Genomic DNA, 27,070 nt, shown 5'->3' on the forward strand with positions numbered 1-27,070 from the left:
CTCAGTTTTTAGATTAAACGTAAGCAAATCCAGAAAATAATAAACAAACAAATGGAGCACTAGAAAAAAAAGTTTTTTTTCTCCCAATGACTTCCCCGACGTTATTTTGCATAATGTGTTTTAGTAGAATGCTGCATATCGATTTTTTAAGTGCGGAACATTAATTGTTTTTCCAGGATGCTACGCATCAAATTTTAAGTTTAAATAATGAATTGTTTTCCCAGGATTCTGCATATTAACTTTTTCAGTGCTAATAACGAACGGTTTTTCTTGGATTCTGCATATCGACATTTCAAGTGTGAATCATGAATTGTTTTTCCAAGATGCTGCATGTTAAATGCAAATCATTAACTGATTTATTGTTATTTTCCAGTTGATATTCCTGTGGCACTGAGGAGTGTCTCCGCAGCCGGAGAATGAGGCCTCGTCGGCGGCGGGAAGCCTGAATATGATCCTGAGCCTGTGCCTGATACTCATGGCCTTCGTCACCGCCGCTACAGGTAAGCCTTGGATACAGGACTCTGCCTTGGAAACCCTTATTTACATAGGTTTACCTATTACAAATCTATACGTATGTATAAATAAATGCAAATGAAGAGGATTTTTCTGGATTACCTATATTGCTTACCAAATGTATGTACCTATATGTATGTTCTGGGGGGACCTATATGTTTACCAAATAAATCAACAGCTTGCGTCGGATTATAATCGAATTTGGTACGAAATTTTCTGATGTGTAGAAATTCACATACAGCGGTTATTTGGGCTTGCAATGTAAAGAGTTAGAATTTTTCTTTTAGTGCTATACCTATTAGGTTACAAAAATTTTCGCGGAGAAACTTGAAAGTTCAATTTTTTTTCCGTAATTTTTTTTAAATCTGTTTGGGATTATTTTCGTTGGCTAGATGTCTAATACTGGTTACGAGGACACTCAGCTGGAGATTCGGGTGCTGCTGCATCGATACTGGAAGAAAAGATTAACAATAATAGATGTTACTGCTGAAATCAAAGTCGATGGCACATTTCAGATTGTGCACCGTTCTATTAAGGTCTTTTCCGTTCAATGCAACACTTTCTGAAAGGACACAAGTTCGAGTCGTCAGAAAAGTTGAAGAAGCATGTCAAGAGTTCTTTGATTCGACGCCATCTGAATGGTACTTTTACCAGATCCGGAAACTCTCAGATCGATGGCAACAGGTGATAGATAAAGTCGGGGTTGATTTTGGGGAATAGCTTTTGCTTTGAATAATTTTTGAACACAACATCTAATTTTCAATTTTGTCCGCGAACGTTTTCTAGAACCTCGTAGCCTAAAAGTGCTCTTTGAAGAAATTACCGTATTATTTGGACTTTGTTACTTTTAGAAAGCTTGCCTAAAACTGTCTCGCTTCAAGTTTGCTCTTTGTGCTGAAAATCATAGCGTTTGTATTAAATAAAACAGGATTCATTAGCACTTTTCATTCAACGGGCTTTTATTTTGGCAAAAGTTCTCCACGATTTTTTTTTTTTTTTCATAGAATGTATGAACTTAAGAGGCGTGAACAAAATAGCCAATGTAAAAAAGATATTTTATTTAATTATTTTCAACTTAAATATCGTTTTTTTTTTTCAGTTTTAATGGGATTGTTTTTTGGTAGACAATTCAGGTATAATGTAATTATTAGACGCTAAATAAAATGACTCTTTTCCGCACGAAAGAATGAAGGAACCTTAGTATCGTATCGCTTACCCAACTCGACCTCCTTAGACTATCGACGAAACTTTGCAAAAATACTAAGAAGAGAAATGAATCATAATGTAAATCTGTTCCTTGAAAGTAAAGAGCACTATGTTCAAAATCAACTTTTTGGAAAAATATTTGAAAATCAGGATTTAAACACAATCCTACTCAACTTTTCATAACTTCCGTAACAGCATACAGTAAAGAACTAAGAAGGTATTGAAAAGTCGGTGTCAACAGCTTTCGCCAAGTGACACGATATATTCATTACTTCTTGAAGTGGATTCAGAGATCCCTTTTACATAACATCGATACGAAAAAACATAAAATTAACCTTGGTTTGCCTCAAAAAAGAAATAATCCGTTTATTTGGATTATCAGATTGCAATCAACAAAGAGGAGTGCACCACTTGACACTGTAGTAGTAGTATATACCAAATTTAAACCTTCTATGACTAACTATTTTTGTGTACAACCATTGTTGTATTGTTAACGTACATCATCCAAAACTAGACTAATACCAGATAAAAATCCTTAAACCTGTTCTTTGAGAGTAAAAACGCATATTTTGTTTGTCTACAAGTTTATAACATAAATAATTTCATATCAAAAAAATCAAAATTCGTTTAGGGAAACTGAACTGGAAATTAGTTTCAAAATTTGAAAGTTTTCATAGAGACAATCCCTCCACCTTTTTTTCATTTTGCAAAAAAGAGAAAGATTCAATACGCTCTTGTGTCATCATAAAATTTTAAACTGTAAGTATTTTCTGTATAATCCCAGTTTTCAGTAGGCATAGTTTTTTAATCTATTCCGGGGGATTTAATCAAGAAGGGATAATCCGAGTTTTTAATCTCTAAGCATTTTGTGGATAAGCCGAGTTGGTGTGAACACCAATTACCTTGAACTTTCGTGACTCCACTGTAATTTTATGTTCGTGAGGAAAAATTAATCCTATCAAATATTATTGAGAGTACGTTCCCAAAACTTGGGGATGAGCAAAATTTGCCATGCCTATTTATAGAACAACCATTTTCAAACTGTCTGTAAGCGATCTGTGGCATTAACAAGCATCTGGGAAACCCAAAGCTAGTTTTGAATAAACCTGACGCACTTTTCTGTAACTCAGCCTACATAATAGTAATAGTACACTGTTAAAATTTTTCCGGAAAATTTACGATAATTGTTACTGGCATCCATGTTGCCAGTAACTATTACCGTAAAAATCAAATGTTACTGTAAAATTTTACGGTTTCCTTGGTAGGCCGCAGCAACCAATTGGCGCTGGGATCGCTTATTTCTCCGGTAAAAATTACCGTAAAAATCAGCGATGCGTTAGCCCGCCATTTTACAGTAACAATTGCCAGAAAATCTTCCTGAATTTTTAACAGTGTAATAATAATAATAGTAATAATGTAGCTTTTAAATATAGCAAGATTTTGTTAACAGCAATAGTGAAGCTGACAATAATAGAACTCAGAAAAACAGGTGTTCAAATTATAAACGTCGACATTGTTTGTGCGTTATTTTTGTGTTCAATTGGTTAACTTTGTAGATATTGAAAATCAATTTCAAAATCTTAAGAACTGAAAATGTTAAATGCTAAAGAAATGTTTGTAGTTATTACTCTTAGTCTAGTTTTGTTGAAGAAACTGAATTTGTAAAGTGAAAACTAACATTCAAAAAAAAGTTCGAATTAAAAATTTAATTTGAGCTTAAAGTCTGTATTTAATCAGTTTTCATTTTTCAGGAGTGGCCCCAACTATTGACCTATCGCACAATATGAGAATTTTAAAACTTCCAATTGATACCAAAGTCGGTAAGTGCTTCCTTTTTTTAATTTGAAGTAACATTAAGAACAAATGCCCTCCTCTAGAGCAGAAACAAAATTTTGAAAATCACATCACAAAATAGACTTGCTTTTTGGGGTTTGTGGGACACTTGTTTTTGGGTTACAAGGAACCAGTGGCACACATGGGAATTTTTAAAAGGGGGATCCTGGATTGAATGTCCACCGTTCTTGTATCGCACTCCAGCGCACCGCCAAAAACTCTTCTGATTTTATCGATTGTCTGAAGCAAAAAAAAAAAAAAACAGAAAAAAGAATTACTGAATAAACAGTTTTTATTAAATAAGGACATCGGTGGGAGGAGTAATAAATTAATCGAGGGTGATGAGCTGGGGGAGGGGAGGAGTAATAAATTAATCGAGGGTGATGAGCTGGTCGGGGGGAGGAGTAATAAATTAATCGAGGATGATGAGGGGGGGGTTGGATCCCTTGGACCCCTCCCTTCTGTGTGCCAACGCATGTAACCCAATTGCTAATTGAAAAGGCTTTTTAACTTTTTTTCGCAATTTAAGCATCAAAATAATGCTGTTGTGCTGCCTGCTTGAGTGAAAGATCCGACTTTTTTTTTTTTCTAATTCTTAAAAAAATATCTGCTAATCCTGAAACAGGTATAAGCAATTTACTTTTGCAACTACACTGAATAACTGTATTGTAACCAGACATTTAGAAATGTTACATTTAACATCATCATTCTTCTAGCAATTAAATTTGTAGAAAGCTTATGATTAATGGCAGAGCTGTTGGAATAGCGAAACGTGTATAATAATCATGTTAAATTATCTGCTAAACTAAGACACAAAAGATTTAGGCACCGCACCTAGGCGGAATCGTACACCTGCAAATAAATCAGGTTTTTGAAACCGGTACTTTCAGATGCCTCTGTTATAGTTACATAAGTTATATTTTACTTCAAAATTACACTGAGGGTCTCAAAGTTGCAGAAAAAGTTCTGCAACGTATAAAACGTATTAGATTTGTTTATACATTGTAGTATTAATAATTTTATTTTCCGAGGAAGTTTTGTAATTTTTAAGGTGACGAATCGCATGAATATTTCGTAAATTTAATTAATAGAAATTATTAACTTAATTATCCTTCCCTCAAGAATATTTGGTTATTTTAAAGCTTGTGATGTTCAAAAACTGTAACAATAATGACCGTAATACAAATATTTTTCTTCTTAAAAAAAAAAAAAAAAAAAACAACATTGTTGGACTATAAAATATTACAATCAACTGTTTCCTACCACAAAATTCAACGGAGGTTACTTGGATTTAAGGTCCCTATATAAACGAGCCGGCGCATCAGCTTAAGATCAGCCATTTTGGATCGGAGCACGTGCTTCAGTGGTTGTCTTTTCTGGCGAGTTATCGCGTTTGGCGATTGTTCACTGCGAGCGATTATTAGCTACACATGAATTTTTTATTAAATAAAATATTATTTGCAGCAAATTTGGAGAAACACGAAACTTTGCTGTGGTAACCCTGGCTCCGCAACAATGAAAAATCCGATCCAAAGTGGCTAAACTTAAGCTGATGCGTCGCCCTATCTATATAGCGGCTCTACTTGGATTAGCTGGTTCTATTGCAAGAGTTGGTAGGGTCCAACTCCTTTATTTGTAAAAGCTACAAATACACCTTAGCCGATTATTCCGATCGGTTTCTCTGCCTAATGGTCATGGATTCCGTAGTGGGCGGTCGAAAATTTTCCGTGCATACTAATGGTGACATGTATCGCGGTCACAAAGTTCCCTGAGATCCCCCTACAGTTCAAAATTTGTGGGATATTGATAGTTGGCTATTTCGCTCCTGGTCTGGAGCGAAGTGTGTTGTCTGAGAAAAGTCTAACTTCCATCTTAGTTTTGTACGCTGCACTCTTCTGCATAAAATCTGATAGTAATGTAAAGTACTCGGTCTCAGTTTACTGAGTGGTTTAAATCACAAAAGCACACAAAAGCAGAAATGCTACAAAATAAAATGAAATTTGAAATTTTGCAAAATTCTACCTTGTAATACTTTTTCTTTCCAATTACAGGTTCTGTGATCTACCGTCTTCGGGGTTCCGATCCAGACAACAACGTCCTGACTTTTGGGGTCCGGGGTGAGGTTGGAAATAAACTGCTGGATATCCGGTCCGTAACGGAAACGCGAGCCAATGTCTTCCTCAGATCCGTCCCCACGGTAAAAACATCATTCTGAAAAATGTTTGTTTTGTAACGTTTGACAGTTTAACATGTGACGAAATTTAAGTAAATACAGAGTACTCTCCCAAATCTCAACCGTGAAAATATGCGCTCTTGGAAAATCCTGAACAATATTCGGGAATATTTCTGTGATTTAAAAAATCTCGTTTGTTTTGCATTGTATAAATGACATGTATTTTGTACCTCCAGGTGCTCCATGTTTCAACAAAATTTAAGTTTTTTACGATCGGACCATCCGGGGAAACTAGTAGTAACTGAATAGAAGTACACTGATTCCTTGAACAGTTCAATAAAATCACTCAGTTACAGAAACCTTGAAGTAACTTTACACATTTGCAAATGACATCAATCATTCCATGCGTCGTCTTGGACTTTTTGATTACTTCAGAGACGTCATTTTCTTTTCGTGTGCATTACAAACCACACTGTTAAAAATTCAGGATGATTTTCTGGTATTTGTTACTGTAAAATGGCGGACCTAACGCATCGCTGATTTTTACGGTAATTTATACCGGAAAAATAAGCGATCCCAGCTCCAATTGTTTGCTGTGGCCTACCGAGGAAACCAAAAAATTTTACAGTAATATTTGATTTTTACGGTAATAATTAGTGGCAGCATGGATGAGAGTAACAATTACCGTAAATTTTCCGGAAAATTTTTAACAGTGCATTTAACGTCTTTGAGACGCCATAGTTGAATATAGTACATTAACCTCTTGACATAATCAATTGCACAAATAATTTCTGCTAATCCTAAAAACAGGTACAAGCACTTTACTTTGCAACTGCAGTGAAAAAATATATTGTTACCAGACGTTTAGAAATGTTAAATTTAACAACATATTTTTCAAGCATTAAGTTGTGCAGAAAGCTTATGACCAATAACAGAGTTATTGGAATTGCGATTTTCATACCCCTTGACATAATAAGTTTCATGCTTTCGACTATAAAAAAGTTCCTCTCAATTATATAATAACTCAATAATAACATAAGCCCTCGCCATACAACGACATCTCAGAGATATCATTTCTTTCATGCAGATCCACCGAGAGCCCTTGTCAGTCTAGTCAAAAACTGAGGGCCCGGACTTTGTACAGGCCCGGCTCCGAATTGGAATAGTATAAATATAAATTTTAAGGGGGTAGGGAATCCGACGACCAAACTGGCAATTGACTTGCCATGGCTCTCGACTTCCGTAAAATGGCTCTAATACGCGTCAAAAACATAGTCTAACGTATTCAATAAGTTACCACCCTATAGCCAGGGCTAAGGCAGAACTACATATTTTCAGGCTTTAATTTGAGAAAAAAAATAGAATTGTTAAAATCGGGGGTAAAGCAATTAAAAGTTAAAAAATAATTTAAATGCATTTTGATTTTAAATATTCAAGATATCAAACAATCTCCAGGCTAAGAAACCAAAATGACACACGTCTTTTTTTCTCAACCATTTTTCATCTTTGTCTTAGAAAGATAGTTTTGAAATTAATTTTACTCCTCTAAAAAATGTGTCAAGGAGTACTTTCACGCTTTAAAAGAAACTCGAACAATATTTATTTATTTATTATTATTATTGTTTTTTGATAAGTCTCATTCTTTCTGCTGAAGAATAGGATCAAAACATGTTATAAAATGTCGAATACTATTACTTATTTAATTAAAACGAAATTTTGTTTTTGGAGATTCATTAATCGTTTTAAAAAAATTATTTGGTCTTTCAGGAACGAGCGTATAAGCTTACAATCTACGTTACAGACGGCATTCAGGTAAGCTATATTTGGATACGCTGAATAATATTAAGTAAAAATATATAACAAAAAAAGTTTTGTTGATTTAAATAAAAAGTTTAAAATGATATTAATTTTTAATGATTTTTAAATGATTAATTTATTTTTCATCTATTATCTATTAATCGTTCGCCACTGTCTGAAAGAAAATCTAACCTTTAACTGAAATACTGTTAATGCGTACTTTAAATTTTCACTTTGTTTTACTGTGATTTTTTTTCCAGACAACAGAAGTAGAAACCAGTATTATCATTACAAATGCCACCAATCAAAAATCACCTTTTTTAGAGTTCCCACCCCTCATCACAGTTTCAGAGGTAAACATTTGATACTTTTTTAGAAGTTACTTTTATAACTGAAAATATTGTAAGATAAGGATGATAGTCTGAAATTATTTGTTTAGGAAGGAAACTGTAAAAGAAGCTTTAGACATTTTCGTTCTCTTTTATATAAAAAAAAAACACAAAATGCTGTCGGATTGGCGAAAGTAGTCAATTATCGAACTCTGACGGAATAACCCCTTTTAACCACCATGTGGTGAAGTGTGGAGTATATTTAACCCTAAAATATATTTCTTGGGCTCTCAGCTAATTTTTCCCAAATTTAAACATTCTTCTAGTATTTTGTAAATTTAATTTAAAGTCGTCTGAATTCAAAAGCTCAGTTTTTCCGGAATGTCAGACAGCCCACCTGACTAGTAAAGGGCCAATGCACTGAATTCATTGTGACCATTTTTGGAAAATGTCCGTCACTATGTGAAGAGTTTTTGTGACTACTTTATCTCAAAACGTGACGCAAGAGAACAAAAATTGGTACTAGACTGAAATTTTAAAACCTTCGACGAGTTTACCCCATAATCAGTCCGACTCGCACTCTTACTCCACATCCTTGGCAGCAGTTAGTTGTTGGAAGGGAAAATGACCATTTCTAGCTCCAACTTTTGGAATTTTCATGCTTTCGACTGCCGATTCGGAGTTCATGTCTCGGCCTTCGACTCCGCAGTCATGGTTTCTAGTAACGATGCAGCTTCTTCTTAAATAAGTCAAAAATTATTTTTGCTATAAAATAGTAAATTTCTTGTTCTGGACATTCAAAATAATAATTGAGATTATTAATATTTGGTGCAGTATTTATTTAGTTAATATTAAGAAAACAAGTGTTTTAAATATTTTGCACACTTAGTCAAGTGACATCAGGGCAAAGAGGATGGGGCGAAATGAAATCGTTCATTTCGTTCAGTTCTTCAATCATTACTAAATCACTTACATATTCTTTTATTAATTAATTGAATTACATTCCTTCATTTAATAACTCGCTTATTTATACATTTATTCACTGTATCATTCACTCATTAGTTTTTCGTCATATGTTAATTAATTAATTATTTATTGGTTTATTGTTTTGTTAGCTTTTAATTGTTTTATTCATAAAGTCACTCATTCATTCAGTCAATCATTTGATCAAAAATATTTTTCATAATCGAATAGAAAATATTTGCTTAGAAAAATATTTTATTTTTCGATTGCACCATGAAAAAAAGAAAAAAATGAAAAGGTTCCACTTTTTTGCAAGGCACAAATTTACTGCCAAAAATTAAAAAGTCATGTTTCAATGAAAGTTGTATTTAAAATTGTTCTTTCTCTATATGCTGCAATTTTCAAAATACATTTCCAAGTTGTTCATTTTGAAAAAGCTGTACCATCCTAACTGTTTCATTTTGCCCCACACATACCCTTACTGCATTTTTTTTATGCTGTCGAGATGTCAACGAAATATTGCGAGTAATTTTATAACGCATTCCGAGAAAAAAAAAAAAACTGCCTTACTGTCCTGAACGACGACACACCACTAATATATGTACATCCTTTTTGAAGCTGACCCAAGAGAAGGAGGTGATAGGAGACCTGGTGGTGAGAAAGAGGAACAGCAGCAGCCTCCCTGTGCTCTTCGAAGTCGAAGGTTCGGACAAATTCGCCATCCGTTACGTCATCAGTCCCCTCAAGGAAGCGACCAAGGCGGAGATCTTCCTCGTACAAATGTTGGACTACGAGAAACAGAACCTATTCACGCTCACCGTCTACGCCTTGGTACGGAAATTACTGTGCTTTCACACAAGCAATTCCCATTATTTAAAACTTCTTTTGCATCTAGTTAACATTATTGTAGGCTTTCGCACGAATTTACCGCCCTTAAGCCACGGCTAAAGCAGTCTAAAAGGAACCGATTGCTTTGGCAAATTAGGATTCAAGTTAACATGAAACACAATTTTTTAAAAATAGAGGAAAAAACTCTCAGGTGGGAACATTTGAAGGTTCAATGTACAAAGTTTGGAACAAAAAAAAAAAAAAAAAAAACACAAGAGCCTTACATTTTAAAAACTTACATTTTCACACATTATTCTTTCCTACATTTAAAGTATTTTTATCAGCAGAAAATCGGTTTACTCCTTATTACGCCATGAATTTATTTCTTTAGTCTCAATTCTAATTAATACAACCTCTTTATCATTCTAACTATTCTTAAAGGCAATTTCGATAGTAGAAAATATGGTTAATCTAGGTAATATGGATAATCAACAAAACAAATCCTTAGAATATTAGTTTAATTTATCAAAATAGAAAAAAATAACATTTTGTAACAAAATTACATAGAATCGTTCACCAAGACTAAAAAATAATATTTTTTTAAAACACGTGCCTATGTGATCGAAGCACGTTCCAGCAAGCACTTTATCCTTGGCCCTTAATTACTGGCCTGATTTTTCAAAGATTAAACCAACAAATACATTCAAATACATTCGGTTCAATATGGCCCTTATCCAGTAATTATGGGTTGATAGCTCAGCTGGAGTAGGGTCGAGTGTGCGCTCCAGGCCACCATGATGTTTGTTTATTTACTTTAATCTTTTGCACAATATATGCAGAGGCTAAACATTTTATTGAAATTTAATGCGAATGCTTGAAGTATTTTTGAAACTTTCTCGCTATCATAATTTTAAATTGTTACTTAAGTGAAATTAAAAAAAAAATCAAATTTGAATCAGATTATCTGGAGTTCCGGATCAATGAAGAGCGAATTAACGAGATTCTACTGCAGTAACATATGAGCCATTTAGGGGAACCTTGAGATGCAGATTATCTGGAGTTCCGGATAAATGAAGGGCGAATGAACGAGCTTCTACTGTAATATCATAAGTCATTTAGGGTAACGTTGAGACAAAGTTTCTGTATTTTAAACTGACTCACTCACTTAATAGTTTCCCTGTTTAACATAAAATGGCAGAAAAACTCCGAAAGTATTCCACAGCTACATAAAATATAGAAAAAATAATGATTAAATTCATTTAAAATGGATCTTGCTCATAGTTATCATGCCTCTTTGTATCACATTGAACCTCGTCAGAGATGAGACGCAGAACAAATTATTTTAACAACATTAGTGCCACTTTAATGCAGGAAAATAAAGCTTAAAAACTTTTAAAAACTCATAATCGTTCAAAATTTCCTGAGTAGCTACGGAAAACAGTTTTCGCAACACAATTTATTTATTTTTTTATTTGGTGGATAGGTACCGCATAAAAAGTCTCACGCAGAAAATAATCCAACAAACTTACGATAAAACTAAGAATTGCTTTTTTAAAGGGATTCAAGACACCGCAGCTACTTGGAATCCCTCTAAAACATTCACAACCTGATTTATATTTAAAAAAAAAAAACATGGCAACATTAACAGTAAAATTAGCAAAAGCTCTTATTTTACAAATACAAAACTTTTGAAAACGTATAACCATTTTCTTAAGTAGCCTGACAGCACGCAAATTTTCTTGCAGCAAACTGGTTCAAAATGACTTTCGCCACTTGATACCTCGCATACGTTTTATAAGTAGTTTCATCAATTGAGTCCGAGTTTGATTGAAATTTTCATGTACCGCACAAAAACAGGTTTGAGTGAATAGAATATGACAATATAAGATGAACAATTTCAAAAACTTCAAAAATGGCTTCCAAACAGTTAACTCTGACCGATTGAATAATGCAATATACAATACTGCCAAATTTCTGTTTGGAAAATAAAGACTAGTAAAACTATTTTATAACTTTGCCAGGAAATCTAGCATAGGACCTTCTAGATCTTTTTATCAGTAAAATAGACTAGAAATTCATTGAGTGGTGCAAGGTTAACAAACATGGTTCAAATTTACTATAAATTACTTACTCTTGAACTTTTTTTTTTATAATTAACGCTCAAACATCATTTGAAGCAGTGAGAAGCAAACGGATGTAAGGGCCAAAAAAAAAACAAAAAAAAAAACAGATAATCGGTGAAAGTATTAGGAAAAACCACTCCTTTATTTCGGGACAAGAGATGGTACTAGTAGCCCTGGTAGGTGCTACTGTACGGCATGATTTAGAGAAAAAATCTATGAAAGCCTACCTAGGATCTGAACTTTAAACGCCTTTTACTCAAAACTTTATAAGTTTACTCATATTCTTTTGCTTCTCGCTGCCTCATTTGTACGTTAATTTAAGGGGTTTTTTTTCTATTAGAAGACTTTCTAAAAACAAGTGGAAAGTTAGTAAAGACGCAGAAGCACTATTAAATAACCAGAATTCTAATTTGAATAACTCATTCATAGAAAGTACATAAAGGACGTAAATCTCTAGACTTTGTACACAATGAATATTTAAGCAATCATTTAAATGGGCTTGGACCAAATGAGAAGTTAGTTTTATTACCAATAGCAATTTTTTTTTTTTTTGAGCAATCACGATTGCTTATTGCTTTCATTTGACTGTTTTTGGAGTTCTTATTTTATTTTCCTACCGCCACCCTCTGCACCATCACCGTCGACCGGCTCCTCACGATGCAGCTCCTATAGCGAAAGCCGTCTCCAGGTTGCATCCATGTCCTACACACACGCGCGCATACGCAGGGCCTGATTAACGCACGGTCCGGTGGGTCCGCGGACCTGGGCACCACAAATTTAGGGGCACTAAAATAGACTAAATTAACTTCCTTTTTTGCTGTTCCAGTGAACGTTCCTTTTCAGCTTTTAAAAGAATCAAAAATCATTTGAGAAGCTGCGTTTCTCAGGATAATTTAAGCGTTTTCCTTATTGACCATTGAAAATTCTGCGACATCAAAATTAGATTTCGATGATTTGATCGACACATTTGCCTCTGTTTACCCCAGAAAGGAGCCTTTTTAAAGCTTGATGTCAGAATTAGATTTTTTTTTTTTTTTTGCTATTTTTGCAGTGTTAAATTGTTTTTTAACTCATTTTCACCTTAAGGTAAAGCAATTTTAACTATGATTAGTATGGTGACTATCAAGTGTTTGATATTCAAATCCTAGGTTTCTGTCATAATGTGTAGGTTTCTAGTATATTAGATTTATAGTATAAAACATTGACTTTAAAATTGTGCTGATTTTCTCATGGGGGGGGCCCATCTTCTTCTCAGGACCTGGGCACCAGTTTGTCTTGATCGGGCCCTGCGCATACGTACGCAACTACACACACACAAGCACACATACACACAAACAAACACGTACATACCCACACGCATACATACGGACACCTACACATACACACACGCATACACACAGACCTACACATACACACACACAAACACACACACATACACACACATACATACAGATACCTACACACACAAACACACACACATACACACACGCATACATACAGACACCTACACATACACACACACAAAAACATACACACACGCATACATAGACACCTACACATACACACACACAAAAACATACACACAACTACCCACACATTCATGCCTGCACACATGCCTACACACACATACACATACCCCTACACACAAACACACCTACCCCCTACACCCAAACACACCCGCCTACATACACACTCTCGTGATTGCGAAAAACATAATTTGAATTCAAGATGTCAAAATTCAAATTTTTTTTTTTTTTTTTTTTTTGCTTTCAAATCCAGTTCGCCCCTAAGTTTCCTGATGAGATTTTAAGTTGAAGAACCCGTCAGTGTCTGTTAAAGATGAATTTTTATGAGCTTAATTTTTAAAACCCACCTCAGACGTTAAAAAATATATATTTAGCAGTAATATTGATCATATGATATTCAGGTAGTCCATGGTTTAATTTACATTTGAAATCTTAAAAACCGATGTATTGATAAGCAGATATTGTTACTGTTTTCTACAATTTTTCCGATCAATCTTTCGTTTAAACGTGAGCATTAAACCGTCTTATTCCGAAATCTTTGAAGTTTACTTTGTTTCACTTTCAATTTCATTCCTTTCTGCTAAAGAAAAAAAATCATTTAACTACATCAATTGTACAGATTTTTTGTCTGATAGAATTATTTTTTTCATTTAATTATTGTCTCTATTTATTTCGATTCACCCTAGAGCTAATATTACTAAGTTTTTTAAAAAATTTATTACAAGTTTGTATTGTATACGTATGATACGGAAACACTTGTTTCCGTAACGCTTTAATTTTCGCGAGCCCGTCATAATCACGTAAATTTAAGCCTCGTGAAATATTTTTTACTTCTTTTTCGGTTCTGTTCCTTAAAAATTCGCGAAAGTTTTTGCTCGCAAATTCACCAACGTCTTCATTTTCACGAAAAATACGGCTCACGAAAAAAAGTGCTTTATAGTAACGCGTTCATGTGGTTTTCAGCGGATTCAAATCCACAATCAAATGCAATAATTAGCATTAGATACAAAAGAAGGTTATTCAATACAAAAGAAGGCTATTCACTTACCTCTATTCGCCAATATTTTGATTTTCAAAATTTTCTACGTTCCTTAAGTGGAGGCACTACAAAAATTTCTATCCTATATTGAATAAATTCTCCGACATTGTAACTTGCAAGAACTATTATTTTGTAGCATTTCGAATTAATTTTTTTTTCTAAGCATCCTGATAACGTTTAACTCAAGCACACACATGTAAGTACAACCAAAAAGAATTCACAATCACAATATCTCAATGGAAGCCATTTCAATACACATAAACAGATAACGCCACATTTCCGCAACGCCCATCCAAATCAACACATTGGCAACTCTACGAGCTTGTTGCCAATGCAAAATTCAAATGCAATAAATACTCCCAACAGAAGTAAGAGTTTTTATGCAGAAGAATTTCAATTGGGACTATTCACTCCAGTGTCCACCGTACCTGCCACTATTTGTGGTTTAACCAGTTGGATGGGACCCTGATGATAGGACATCTCTAATTCTTTGATTTAGATCAGAAGCCGTGAAATCTCGCGTCCAGCACCCCCCGAGGTATCGTTTCACAAAGAGGACTTTGTGACCACGAGCATATTTAACGTCCCGCAGTCACCATTAATGAAAACGGTGGATCTTCGACCGGTTAGGATCGGCCCCGATCGAGCCCAGGATTCTCCGGTCACAAGTTCGATGCTAAACCGATAGGCCACTACAATCTTGTTTCAATTGGGACTGGGGTTGATTGGGTTTTGGTGCCCAATAGCTGAAAGGAAGTTCAGCATTTCACATTACGGTGCAATGATGAAATCCGATGTTGTTATTGCCTTAGCACACTAGGTAATGATAATTGTAGCAACACAATGTCTATCTAGTACATCAATTATTTATTGGAGGGTTACTGGTTACTTACATTTCGAGTTCGTGTACTTGGTCACGCAGGACTCGTTTACGAACTCACTTCCAATATGACAAATAGTACAATTCAGGCACATATATATTCAGTAAGTTACCGCCCAATAGCCAGAACTAAAGCAGAAATACATGAAATACACCGCCGTTCAGTCATTTTCAGCCGAGGACTGCAGTTTCGTGCTTATTAGCACTCATCAGCCCGGCATAGGAAAGTGACTGAGCTGGAAATGGAAAACCTCTTAAGGAAACCAAGAGTGTCAAACAAACTGGTAGCTAATATAAGAATTAGCGCAGAACAGACGAGTGACCGAAACAATGGTTCGGTTCAGTTCGAATATTGAAGGCAAGGCATGGTATATTCACATAGTATAGGTCAGGCACATAGTATAGGATAGAATTAACAGCACAGAGAAGGAAATTACAACCAGGACAAAAGGGCGGGAATCGAACCCATCACCTCGGGATTATTCCCAACTACGCTATCGAGGACCGATGATATTAAATGCTTATATTTATACGGAAGCTCAGCAGTTTTGCATACATAGAGGACTGTGTATTGTCCGTTTTTCACAAGAAGGCACTTGACTCCTCCCTAGTCACGTGGTATCCGATGATTCTATTTCGCTGTTTTCGGCTGAAACTTTTAGGCAGAAATTCGGATAAAAGCAGCAGTTTTTAAAGTGTAAGAATAACTAAAATGACAACAGACGAGTGAAGCAAGTGATGTAAAGGACACTAAGACTTTTTTGCACATTAAAATGCACGCCCAAGTTAGGGATGTCTGATTGTGTCCTTTAGAAGTGCGTGGATTGCGAACCGATCACCCCCGGCGTAAAATGGAACTCTGCGTTCGAGGAGGCGTGGTGAAGTGCCTTCTACTGAAAAATGGACAATACAAAGCGCTTTGCTGCCGAATACACACAGGTAAAGCATTGGTTTCCTAGGAGCGAATCGCCGAGAGGAAAAGTTAATTCTTCTGCGCATGCGCGCCCGTGCGAAATCGACGTCGGGAGTGGCCACGCCGGAATCACTTGACATTGATTTCAGTGTCACGCCGAGTAGCGACGCCAAAGCTCGGTGATTTCGCTTCTAGGAAACCAGGGCTTAAGATAGAGACCCAAATGATATCATTAATAGCTTGGATGTTAATTTTTCTCCTTAATGGGTAGACGTGAAATGGTTTGAAGTTAAGCGAAATTAAATGTGGAGACATTTCCTGATATGTTCCATTTTTCATGTATGACAAAATCTATGATTTGTGAAATGATTATTACTTTTTACAATGGGAAAAAAAGTTTGTGAAAACATGTTATAGATTATTGTGTAACCTGAACACCTTTTGCGAAGGCAGTAGGAAGCCAAGTGGCTAGGAAATCGCAACATCTCGGACTCAGTTCCCGATATTATAAGGATCCTCTGATTTTTTGTGTAGTACATGTCTTTATCTTTACTAATAATAAAGCTGAAAATCTCTCTGTCTGTCTGTCTGGATCTCTGTGACGCGCATAGCGCCTAGACCGTTCATGAAATTTGGCACAAAGTTAGTTTGTAGCATGGGGGTGTGCACCTCGAAGCGATTTTTCGAAAAGTCGATTTTGGTATTTTTCTATTTCAATTTTAAGAACATTTTCCGGAGCAAAATCATCATAAGATGGACGAGTAAAGTACGAAATTATCATGACGTGGAATGGGAGAACGAATGAACATAGCCAATTGGCGAGAAATTCGTCATTCATTATTTGTAAATATACAGGCGAACCGAATGACCTTTTAATTTTCAACTACGGGCAAAGCCGCGCGGGTACCACTAGTACTTGATAAGTCTGTGGGCTCGAAAATCTTATGGTCGGTCGATGAACAATCACCACAAGTACGTGAATCTGGAGTAGATTTCCCTCACCTTCAGTCTTGTGTCCTAGTAATTCAGGTGGAAAATACTGGTGCTGCCATTTCTTGATGGTTAGGTCATTTGTCGCTGTTTTGTGTTAAAAGTTACGGTATTGCCTACTAGGTGCTCTTTTGACATTATTAATGACAATATTTTCCACTACTTGTATGTATGACGAATTACTGTGAAAGATATGATAAGAGTTGACATGCGTTGTTATGTGAATGACAACATTCACATAGCAAAGACATCGTCGAAAAATTGAAAATTTCCGGTGATTATGACATGCTCCAATTCCGGTCACTCACTGCAACATCTTCGGCATTTCGTCGTTTTACACATTAGCTTTGACTCGTCATGTTGGAATGTTAAAACGTGCTAAAAAGTTAATTGTAATTCTAAAAGATCATGAAAGAATGGAATAACTGTGTTTTTCATACAAAATTATTGAATGTAATAAGCAGTAAGTAACGTAGCGGGATCTCGATGGTGTGCCAAATTTATTTTAGCTACCTGTTTGGTGGCCAGATTAAATGAGATGATATGCGCCGCTAGATTGATCATTGTTCAGTGGCGCACACAAGGGAGGGGTCCGGGGGGTCCGGACCCCTCCCATAGCTCTTGCATTTTTCTTATTCCAACTGATTATGATTCTATGTACTTTATACACAAAATATTTCCTAACAAAGAAAACAAGAATTTCAGTTCTAACAATCGAGAAAAAAAATCCTCTTAAAAGATTTTTTAGAAAATGTGTACGTTTCTTGTAAAGAATTGCACAAGTGAGAGATCTTTCTCGACTTTGAGAAGGCTAAAAACATTCTAAAATAGTACTATGTATAATTGAACGTTTAATGTGTTTTTGTACTGCGGAATTCAAGCAATGTCACCATTACACACTGAGGAAGTTATAAATAAAATCGAAAAATGAACTAGAAAACTAAACTTTATTCTACGATGTTTTGTAAACCTATAGAGGCAGACTATGGGTGACTGTAAATGAAAACAGAGTGATAATAATGTTTCTAGTTTTGTAATTACAGGTTATAAAATGAGATTTTTCTTGTTCTTCAGACTTGATGCTTCTTATACTTGAATTCTGGCATCTGTTTTCATTTATGAACAATGATAATTGTAAATACATTGCATAAATTCTTTTGCTTTCAGGTAATTTAAGTATTTGTTATTAATATTTTTTTATTAATTAGTGCTAATTATTTACTCAATAATTTATTTTTTACTGTTTTTGTTCTCAAGAATCAATAAAATCAAGTCAATATGTTTGACGGCATATTGGAGTATGATATGAAAATGGGACTTTTAACTATGGACCCTCCCCTTGCAAAATTTCTGTGTGCGCCACTGTCATTGTTTAATCTAGACTGACCCGTCATAACAATGACGAAACAGCAGTCCCTGAAAGTAATAATCGGGCGGGCTATCGGTATATTTTATGATTAAATGTGGAGGTACTAATCAAAGCTATCCATGTCAAATTTCGACAATTTTTTGGGAGTCCACAAAAAACGAGTTTCTAAATAACCTTTTATGGAAAATTTATTTATATTTTTATATATAGATTGATTTAGTCTCATCTATGTTGTTAAAAGAAAGCTTTTAAGAACATAACCATGTAGAAACCTGAAATCAAAATTTTAAATTTGATTGAATCTAATGGACATGTTTTCCTTTAACTAAAATCAGAATGAACGTGCTTGTTTCGAATGAATTACGAACCTAAAACATTAACAGTCGTTTACCATAATCTCAACAGCAAGTAGCACAAAACTTGACAGTAGATCAGATCCATGTCAAGTGACCAAAATTGGGTCTCTTAATGGCTTGAAGATTGCTTTTTGATTGGAACAAGTCCATGGATATGTTCTTGTTTGATTTTGAACTCTTCTCAACATAGTATAAAATGAAGTGTCCAAAAAGCGTCTGTGTGTTTCAACCCGCGAAACTCGAGAACTACTCGGCCGATTTCGCTGAAATTTTCACAATTTGTTCCTTTAAGTCCTGAGAAGGTTTGCAGACCAGTTCGAAAAAAAATCGCTGAATAGTTCTTTTTTTATTCCAATTTAGGCCCAATTTTCACATAAATTCCCGAATATGGGGGTGAAAAATTACTCGCAAATAGTAATATTATATATCGTTGGAAAGGGAAGAATTTTCCGGGTTCTACGCAATTTTTTCCATTGCTCTAACTTAATTGCGGCGGGAGGTTTTTACGTTTTTAGCTTGAATTTGTTTAGGCTTAGCTGAAATTTAGGCACTACTTTCTTCATTAAATTTATCAATAAAAAGTGAATGAATTGTCCTACAGTTTTCGTTTTGACACCATTGAAAAGAGCTACCTTTTTTACTCCAGATCTAACTCGACCTATGGTCGGAAGTTTAATTCTCTATCTCCATTAGAAAAAAAGTTACAAGCTAATGAAATGAAGTTCAAACATCTGTTCTCTATTCAAGTTTTCAACCATTTTATTTTGCGTTTCCACGGTAACGCTTTTTGAGTCCATCGTTTCCACCTTTCTCATTTTCCATTCTGAAACTTATTTTATTTTGTGTTTCCATAGTTACGCTTTTTAAATCCATCTCTCTCATTTTATTTTAATTTCTTAAAAGTATTTTAATATCTGTCGTCATTGTTTGGAGTTGAAATTTTGCATGATGATTTTTTTTTTTTCTTTTATTTATGCCTGATTGTTGAATATACGTCACTTGACACAATTTTTGTTTTCAAAGTAGACCGGTCAAAGCCGGGCAACGCAGCTAGTAAAATATAAAAAAGAAAAAAAAATGACATTATTATAATTTTATTGAAACTAACAATACAGTCTAATAGAAACCATCTTATATATATCTGAACCAGCTACTAACTGAATTTTTGTAGATACTGGATAAAGGTGGTTTTGATTGGTACCTAGTCAAATGAAAATCGTAAGAAACGTTCCTTTTTTTTACACCAAACAATAAATAAATATCACTTTGATAATCTTAGAACCCATGGACAGACGAAGACGTAGACACTAGAAATGTGGCCATGTTGACGATCCTGGTAGCTGTGCGAGATGCCCAGGACACACCCCCTGTCTTCCACCCCTTGCCACCTGTCATTCAAGTCTCCGACAGCTTACATTTGGTAAAGACGCATATTTTTACCAGAACATGGATTTTATTATTTGTTATTTGCATGCATGAAAACTATAGCATTGATAACAAAATCTTCTTTTTTTTTAGCTCACGAAATTTAACATTACATTATTCTTTTCTCAAACGTCTTTTTTACTCATAGGGAGACTACGTAACGCAAATCATTGCAGAAGATGGAGACTTCGGCAATCAAAGAAATGTCACTTACAGTTTTGTTCCAGGTAATTGTATTTAATTATTCTACTTAACTTAATTCAGTTTCAATTGTTAAATCTCTTTTTGAACACAAGAAAGGTGATGCCATATTTTTTTTTAACTCAAAACATCTTACTGACCTAGTTATATGTCTACAATTTCTGCAAAATTTATTTATTTAAGTGATGTGTTTTCGATTGGAGGGGTGGATACAGGATTTCTTTTTAGGGGGGGGGGCATGCTCAAGAACGTAGTCCTACGTACAAGAATTTCTTCTACGAACAACAACCCCTCCCTCCCCCACCGCAAAAACTCTTCAAATATACAAACAAAAGTTATTGAAATCATAAAAGCTCTTCAAATATTTCGATTCCGAGTCACAACTGACTACAACTGTATTTATGTCGAGGACTGCGTACTAAGTGCCTTGCCTCCATTATTTTTTATACCGATAGATGGCAGCACCATCACCGGATCGAACAGTTAATGAGAATTTAGAACTAGACCAGGAGCTAATAGCTACCTGGTGCTAGCACCCCCAGAGGTATCGTTTCACTTGGAGGACATTGAGACCACGAGAATATTTAACGTCGCCCATCCCCTTTAATGACGACGGTGGGTCTTCGACCATCGAGGTTCGAACTCAGGACCCTCTGGCCCCGAATCCGACACTCTACCGATCGGGCATCCACGGCCCACCTTCAAATATGCTTACAAAAATCATCGAAATCATTGATAAAAATCATTCTAAAAGTTTTATTTAAAAATAGTTTTTCAGTTTTAGAATGCAAGCCGAAAATTTTCGGAAACAACTTAAAGTTTTCGGAAATTTCGGATCACAAAACCTCTAATTGATTAAATATTTGCATTATACTCGACACATATTTATCTTAGATGATAACTTTGCATGATACTCGAACACATCCATCTCGTATGCAGAAAAATAACATCACTTAAAATAATAGTAAAAAACACGGCGAAAATCTAATAAAAAAATAAATATTCCATTAATATAATTCGGACTTGATGAATTACTCACCGAGTGATTAATTTCAATTGTAGAAAACTCGGAGGTTGACGAAGAAGTCGTCGCAGTCTCAGAGTCTGAGACAGGGACTCCAGATATGTTTCCATCGATTTTGGATTCATCAGTTTTTACAACAGTCCAAAAAAAGTCTACAGTCGACTCCCGCTACAACGCGATCCGACTTACGCGAAATGGCTATAACGCGAATTTTTCCCCGGTAAAGAATTTTATTCCCAACGCGAATTCTTCACCCGCAACATGAAAATTTTCCGAAGGGAATCGCGGTTTTTTTCGTGAATAGACCTTCATCCCTTTGACATCGCTGAGGGTGGAATTTCCTACACCATATTAGTCTGCACATCGCTTATACAAATAACTACTCCTCATTTTCCATTTATCTTTTTCATTCTATATGGTAAAGTTGATGAAATATAATGACACCTAAGAGCGCTGTTTCATTTTGAACTGTGAAGATAGAAGGAAAAAGAGAAAGTTTCAACAACTATAGTGCATTTGTTTTTCTTACTACATAATATACGTACCGTAGTGGTTTATTTTACGTCTTCCTTTCCCATTGATCATTGACTTTCTGCATCGTAGCAGTTTTTTATGTTAAATAAAACGATTTTTTTTTAAATACAATAGATAAAAATTCAATTTTTTTTTTTAAAGAAACAGTAATGTATAGTTAAGAAATGGTTTTTAACAGTTTGAGGTGGTGTTTATAAGTGTCTTTAATCGTATGGGTATATTTATAAAAGTTCTTACACATACCCTTTTCCACAATGCGATATTTCAACTTACGCGAAGGATCTTGGAACGCATCCCTCGCGTAAGTCGACACTCGACTGTATACTGCTTTGTCACTCGAACGCTTCATTGTTTTTGTTATAGGTCAGGGGTTCCCAAAGTGGGTGCCGTGGCACCCTCGGTTGCCGCAAGGAAGAGTGAGGGGTGCCGCGAGCAGTTCATGTTATAAATATGCGTGTATAATTGAAATAGATTAGGGTGCGGTGAAAAAATTGTAATTAATCAAAGTTTGCCGTAAGTCGCAAAAAACTGGGAATCCCTCTTACATGTAGTTCTTTTCTAACAAACGCGGCCTTTTTCAAAATGGTTTCCGTTTAATACGGCGGGCTAGTTGACGATAATCTTTGTATAATAAGGTTTTGTGCTAATAGGCCAGTGCCAGTAATGTTTGAGACCAAAAAAATTTAGAACAGGATGAAACTCATTGCAAAAGTAAGAAAATATAATAAAATTAATAGGAAAAATAATTTACGGGCGATCGGAGTTCGGGAAGGGGGGAGGAGGGGAGTTTAAGGGAGGGGGGAACGGTTTATCACGATTTTCGGAAAAACTACAAGTCCTATCGAAAAAAAGTAAATGGCAAAGTTGTTGGCAATATAGTGAGAGCCGCTTATTAAAATCATATTCGTTCTCAGAATATTTGATTTTTTAAAGATGCTGATTTCATAAACCGGAATACCTACCTTTAAAAAAAATTAAAGGTTTTGAAGTTTAAAAACTTTTAAAAAGGAAATGAATTACACCATTTATTTTTGTTTTAAGTATTTCAAAATGCAGTTCTCATTTTAACTAAACATAAGGGGTTTCTTTTATTTTACGCAAGGTTCTTAAAATATTGGCGTATTGCAGTTTGGTTAACAGAATTGGAGAGTAAATAAGATTCAATATCGTTTGTGTGTGTGAGAGAGTTTGCTTAATGTTTTGTATCGTTCAACATTATATTTTCTTTTTTGCTCTAAAGTGCATCATATATCATCAAGAGCTTTTCTGGCATCCATTGAAGAGATAAATTTGGCGCTGAGATTTCCTCATCTTCTGAGACCAATTCCTTTCCTTCTTGGTGCTTCTTTATCAATTTCTCTGCATGATGTCCAAAATTTTGATTTTATAAAACGGCGATAGTGATTTTATTAAAGGATGGTTTTAACATGTTTTGGTATTACAATGATTCTGTTCTTCCAGATTTGATTTTAAAAAGCGGCTGATTTTATGATCCAGTGATTTTATTAGTGGCGGGTACTGTAATAGGAAATACAACTTTTGTACTAGCACTGATTGAAGCCCAACACTGAATAATTACTGTGTTTATTTTTTGGTGCATTTGTTTTGTGCTCATGTTTTGCGATCATTTTAGTGCTTAGCAATATTTTTAATTCTATATCTTCGCCTCAGAGCAACACTAAGACATCTAATCCCAGGAATAATGTTAAGATATCCTACTGTTGCACTGAGGCTATGCTTTTGCAATTATATTTTCGTTTTGTTATAAAGTATGGAGCATCGCATCTCAAACTTAAAAAAAAAAAAATCGCCCAAATTTTATTGTCTTTGTGCGTGTGTGTGCTTACGTTTTTTTTTTTGCTTGGTTCTTATTACTTAGTACCCAAGGAGTTCGCCAGCTTACTTCGGAGTTTGGAAGGCGTTCGCAAGGGAAAAATGTTGGGAACCACTGCAATACAGGACCAAAAATTCAACACCGATATTCAGTATTTCTAAAACGTAATACCGGAATTAATACCGGTATTTAAAATTTCTCAAAAAAATGATTGAAAACATTTTGTTTCGATGCCACACTTCATAATTTTGTACACAAATTGTATTATTTATAAAAACGTATTATGAACAAATATAAAATGAAGGAACAAACGTCATAATGAAAAAATCAGTAATAGTAAAAAAACATAATGCATTTATTGAATTGTCTAATCTTTGAACTCATTTTAGTGCTCAACTTTTCTACAGCTGAAAGTACTCTTTCTGAATTCATGGAGGTTGGTGATACTGTTAACAATGTGCGATTCATCTCCCCTAATTGTCTAGAAGTCCTTCATCTTCAAATAATTTGGTCTCTTGCTTTTTATTTTGGGATAAATTCTTTTGTGTGTGTGTGTTTCTTTTGTATAGAATTCGGAATACCGGTATTGCAATTACTACTCCCATGTTATCGGTTCCGAGATATACTTTGGGGAATATAATAGCTCAATTTTAAACTAATGAAGTGATAAAAGTAATGAAAGCGACAATAAAGACAAATATAAAATATTTGAAGTGGGACAACACTCAACATACTCAATGGCTTTTCATACTGAGAAAAACCCATCTATTTTCCAAGCCAGGGGTGCAAATGACAATGCTTACTGGTCCACGAGTATTTCTCGAACTACTAACATAAGAGATAAGAGTGCGAAGCAAAATAACCAACTTCTTTACTACTGTTCAAAGATAAGAAAGGAAAACAAAACAAATCTGTATGCGTTTATATGATTTTTAGCACGAACTTGTTTATTACGAGCACACGGTTATAACGAGCAAAGAACGTGGTTTCTAGGCTCTCGTTATAAGCTAATTCGACTCTACTATACCGGGTGTTCCGTTTTAACCTGCAAAAAACCTCTATTTTCGCAACCAGTAGTCGTAGATGCATAATTCCAATTTGCAAAAATGTTCAATATCAGATGCAGAGTTAAAATATTGAAAATTTGAAATAAACAAAAAAAAAAAAAAAAGAGTAAAAAAATTACAAAGTTTAACTTTTTATACGTACCCCAAGTCCCCTAACTTATGTTTAGGGAAATAATCTCCATTGAAAAACAATTCTAACACAAAAAGTTTGAAATGAGTACGACCAATATTCATCGAGATATGCAACGCAGCGTTTTGTGACTTACACCACTTTACACTCGCCGTCAATAACACCTTTTGGGGGAAAATATAGCATTTAACAAGTGTTTATAAAACTATATGTGTGCAGAGTGTGGTTTTTCAAATTGTTCGAGGTTTTGCAGAGTGTTTTTGCGTATCACGGCATAACATTTGCATGAATTTTTGAATAGCAATGAAAAATATAAATACCTTGCTTTTTTTAATTTGACAACCTATCATTCTTCTGAAAGGGCGATAAGTTCCAATCATACCTTCTGTATGGTCCCTTAAAACCTTGAACTGGAATATCTCCTTTAGTTTCGGTCGCATAAGTGTCACGTTTTTTGAATCAAGAATAGTTTTCAATTCAGATTAGTTCTTTAAATATAAGTTAGAGGACCTAGGGCCCGTATAAAAAGTTAAATTTTGTATTCTCTGACTCATTTTTATTTTTGCTTCAAACTTTCAATATCTTAACTCCGCATCTGATTTTAAACATTTTTGCAATGGGAAACATGCATCTAAGACTAACGGTTCCGAAAAAAGAGGTCTTGCAGGTTAAAACAGAACACCCTGTATATATTTTACAAGTATCTTTTTTTTTTTCAACAGGTTCTCAAGGAATCACATACTTCAACATGCACTCTAGGACTGGAGTGATCACTTTAGCGTCTTCTATTGAGCTTCTGAGGGAGGCATTTCAAACGGCGGGACCATTCGTGCTGTCGGTCCAGGTATGTCTCCATCAATGTTTCATCACATTCAACACTAACGCGGTTCCCGCACGGCTCTGCCCGTAGTAGAAAATTAAAAGGTCATTTGGTTCGCCTGTATGTTTAAAAATAATGGATGATGAATTTTTTCCAATATGCTATATTAATTTGTTCGTTCATGTGGTGGTAATTTGCTCGTCCATGTTATGGTAATTCGCTCGGTAAAATGATCCTAAAATTGGAATAGGAAAAGAACAAAACCGAAATTTTGAAAAATCGCTTCGAGGTCACACACCCCTATGCTACGAACTAATTTTGCGCCAAATTTCATGAAAATTAGCCCAACGGTCTAGGCGCTATGTGCGTAACTGACATAGATCCAGAGATCCAGACTTTCGGTTTTATTATTAGTAAAGATAAAGATTGATCAAATATCAAACTCAAACCAGTAGAAGATCGGTAATAAAATATTTTGTTCCTTGATTGTTTTTAACTCGCTAATTCATAGCACCAATTGAGAAATGTTGCAATAATGACAGAACATTTTTTTTTTGTTCCTTCGCGCTTTTAACTTGCTCATAAAAGTGCTGACACATGCTCAAGCATGCTTGCGAATTCAAACTTGAGCGTGTTGTTGTAACGTGAATAATCTTATACATTGCCAGCATCGTGCTGGTATGAAATTGTCCAACACTCATTCAAGCTTGCCGGTACAAACATGTTTCAGCAAATTCATTTAGAATCAAATACAGCGTTCGTGGTGCCGAATGTTTTGATCGTTGCGATTTTTGCACAATCGGTACAAACTATTTCATTCTCGCCTCTAAGTCAGGCAGGACTGTAAAATATTAAATATCCAGTTGGGGTTGGGGGAATGTGACTGACTCATTTTCCCAACCACGGATTCTCGTCACAAAAGTGAGTGTTTTTTCTGATTTTGAAAAAAATATATAATCGTACATTAATCATTTCAAATGCTTATATTATGTTCTTTTATTGTTTAGAGAATATTTTACAAACAAGTTTGATGTTTCATCGTTTTATTATCTGAAATATGCATTTCTATAACATGTGTCCGGATTATTGGACGTGTCATAACTATTTCAACCTCACCTATAAACTTGAAATTTTACCTATAAGATATTCTTTACCATAGTACACTGTCTACCAAACAAAAACACTTTTGGTTAAGTA

The 27,070-nt window shown here is 34.9% G+C and overlaps 1 protein-coding gene across 1 annotated transcript in view; it reads left to right on the forward strand.

Moving 5' to 3' along the window:
* Positions 1–448: 448 nt before the first annotated feature.
* Positions 449–27,070, forward strand: part of LOC129226224 (cadherin-86C-like) — a 67,011-nt gene continuing 40,389 nt past the window's right edge. The window contains exons 1-9 of the mRNA XM_054860822.1: positions 449–500; positions 3,471–3,539; positions 5,604–5,749; positions 7,493–7,537; positions 7,783–7,875; positions 9,433–9,645; positions 20,118–20,258; positions 20,412–20,490; positions 25,776–25,897. Coding sequence (XP_054716797.1) covers positions 449–500; positions 3,471–3,539; positions 5,604–5,749; positions 7,493–7,537; positions 7,783–7,875; positions 9,433–9,645; positions 20,118–20,258; positions 20,412–20,490; positions 25,776–25,897 — 960 coding nt within the window. The remainder of the gene's footprint in view (positions 501–3,470; positions 3,540–5,603; positions 5,750–7,492; positions 7,538–7,782; positions 7,876–9,432; positions 9,646–20,117; positions 20,259–20,411; positions 20,491–25,775; positions 25,898–27,070) is intronic.

This window comes from Uloborus diversus, chromosome 7, assembly GCF_026930045.1.
Source record: "Uloborus diversus isolate 005 chromosome 7, Udiv.v.3.1, whole genome shotgun sequence".
Taxonomy (NCBI): domain Eukaryota; kingdom Metazoa; phylum Arthropoda; class Arachnida; order Araneae; family Uloboridae; genus Uloborus; species Uloborus diversus.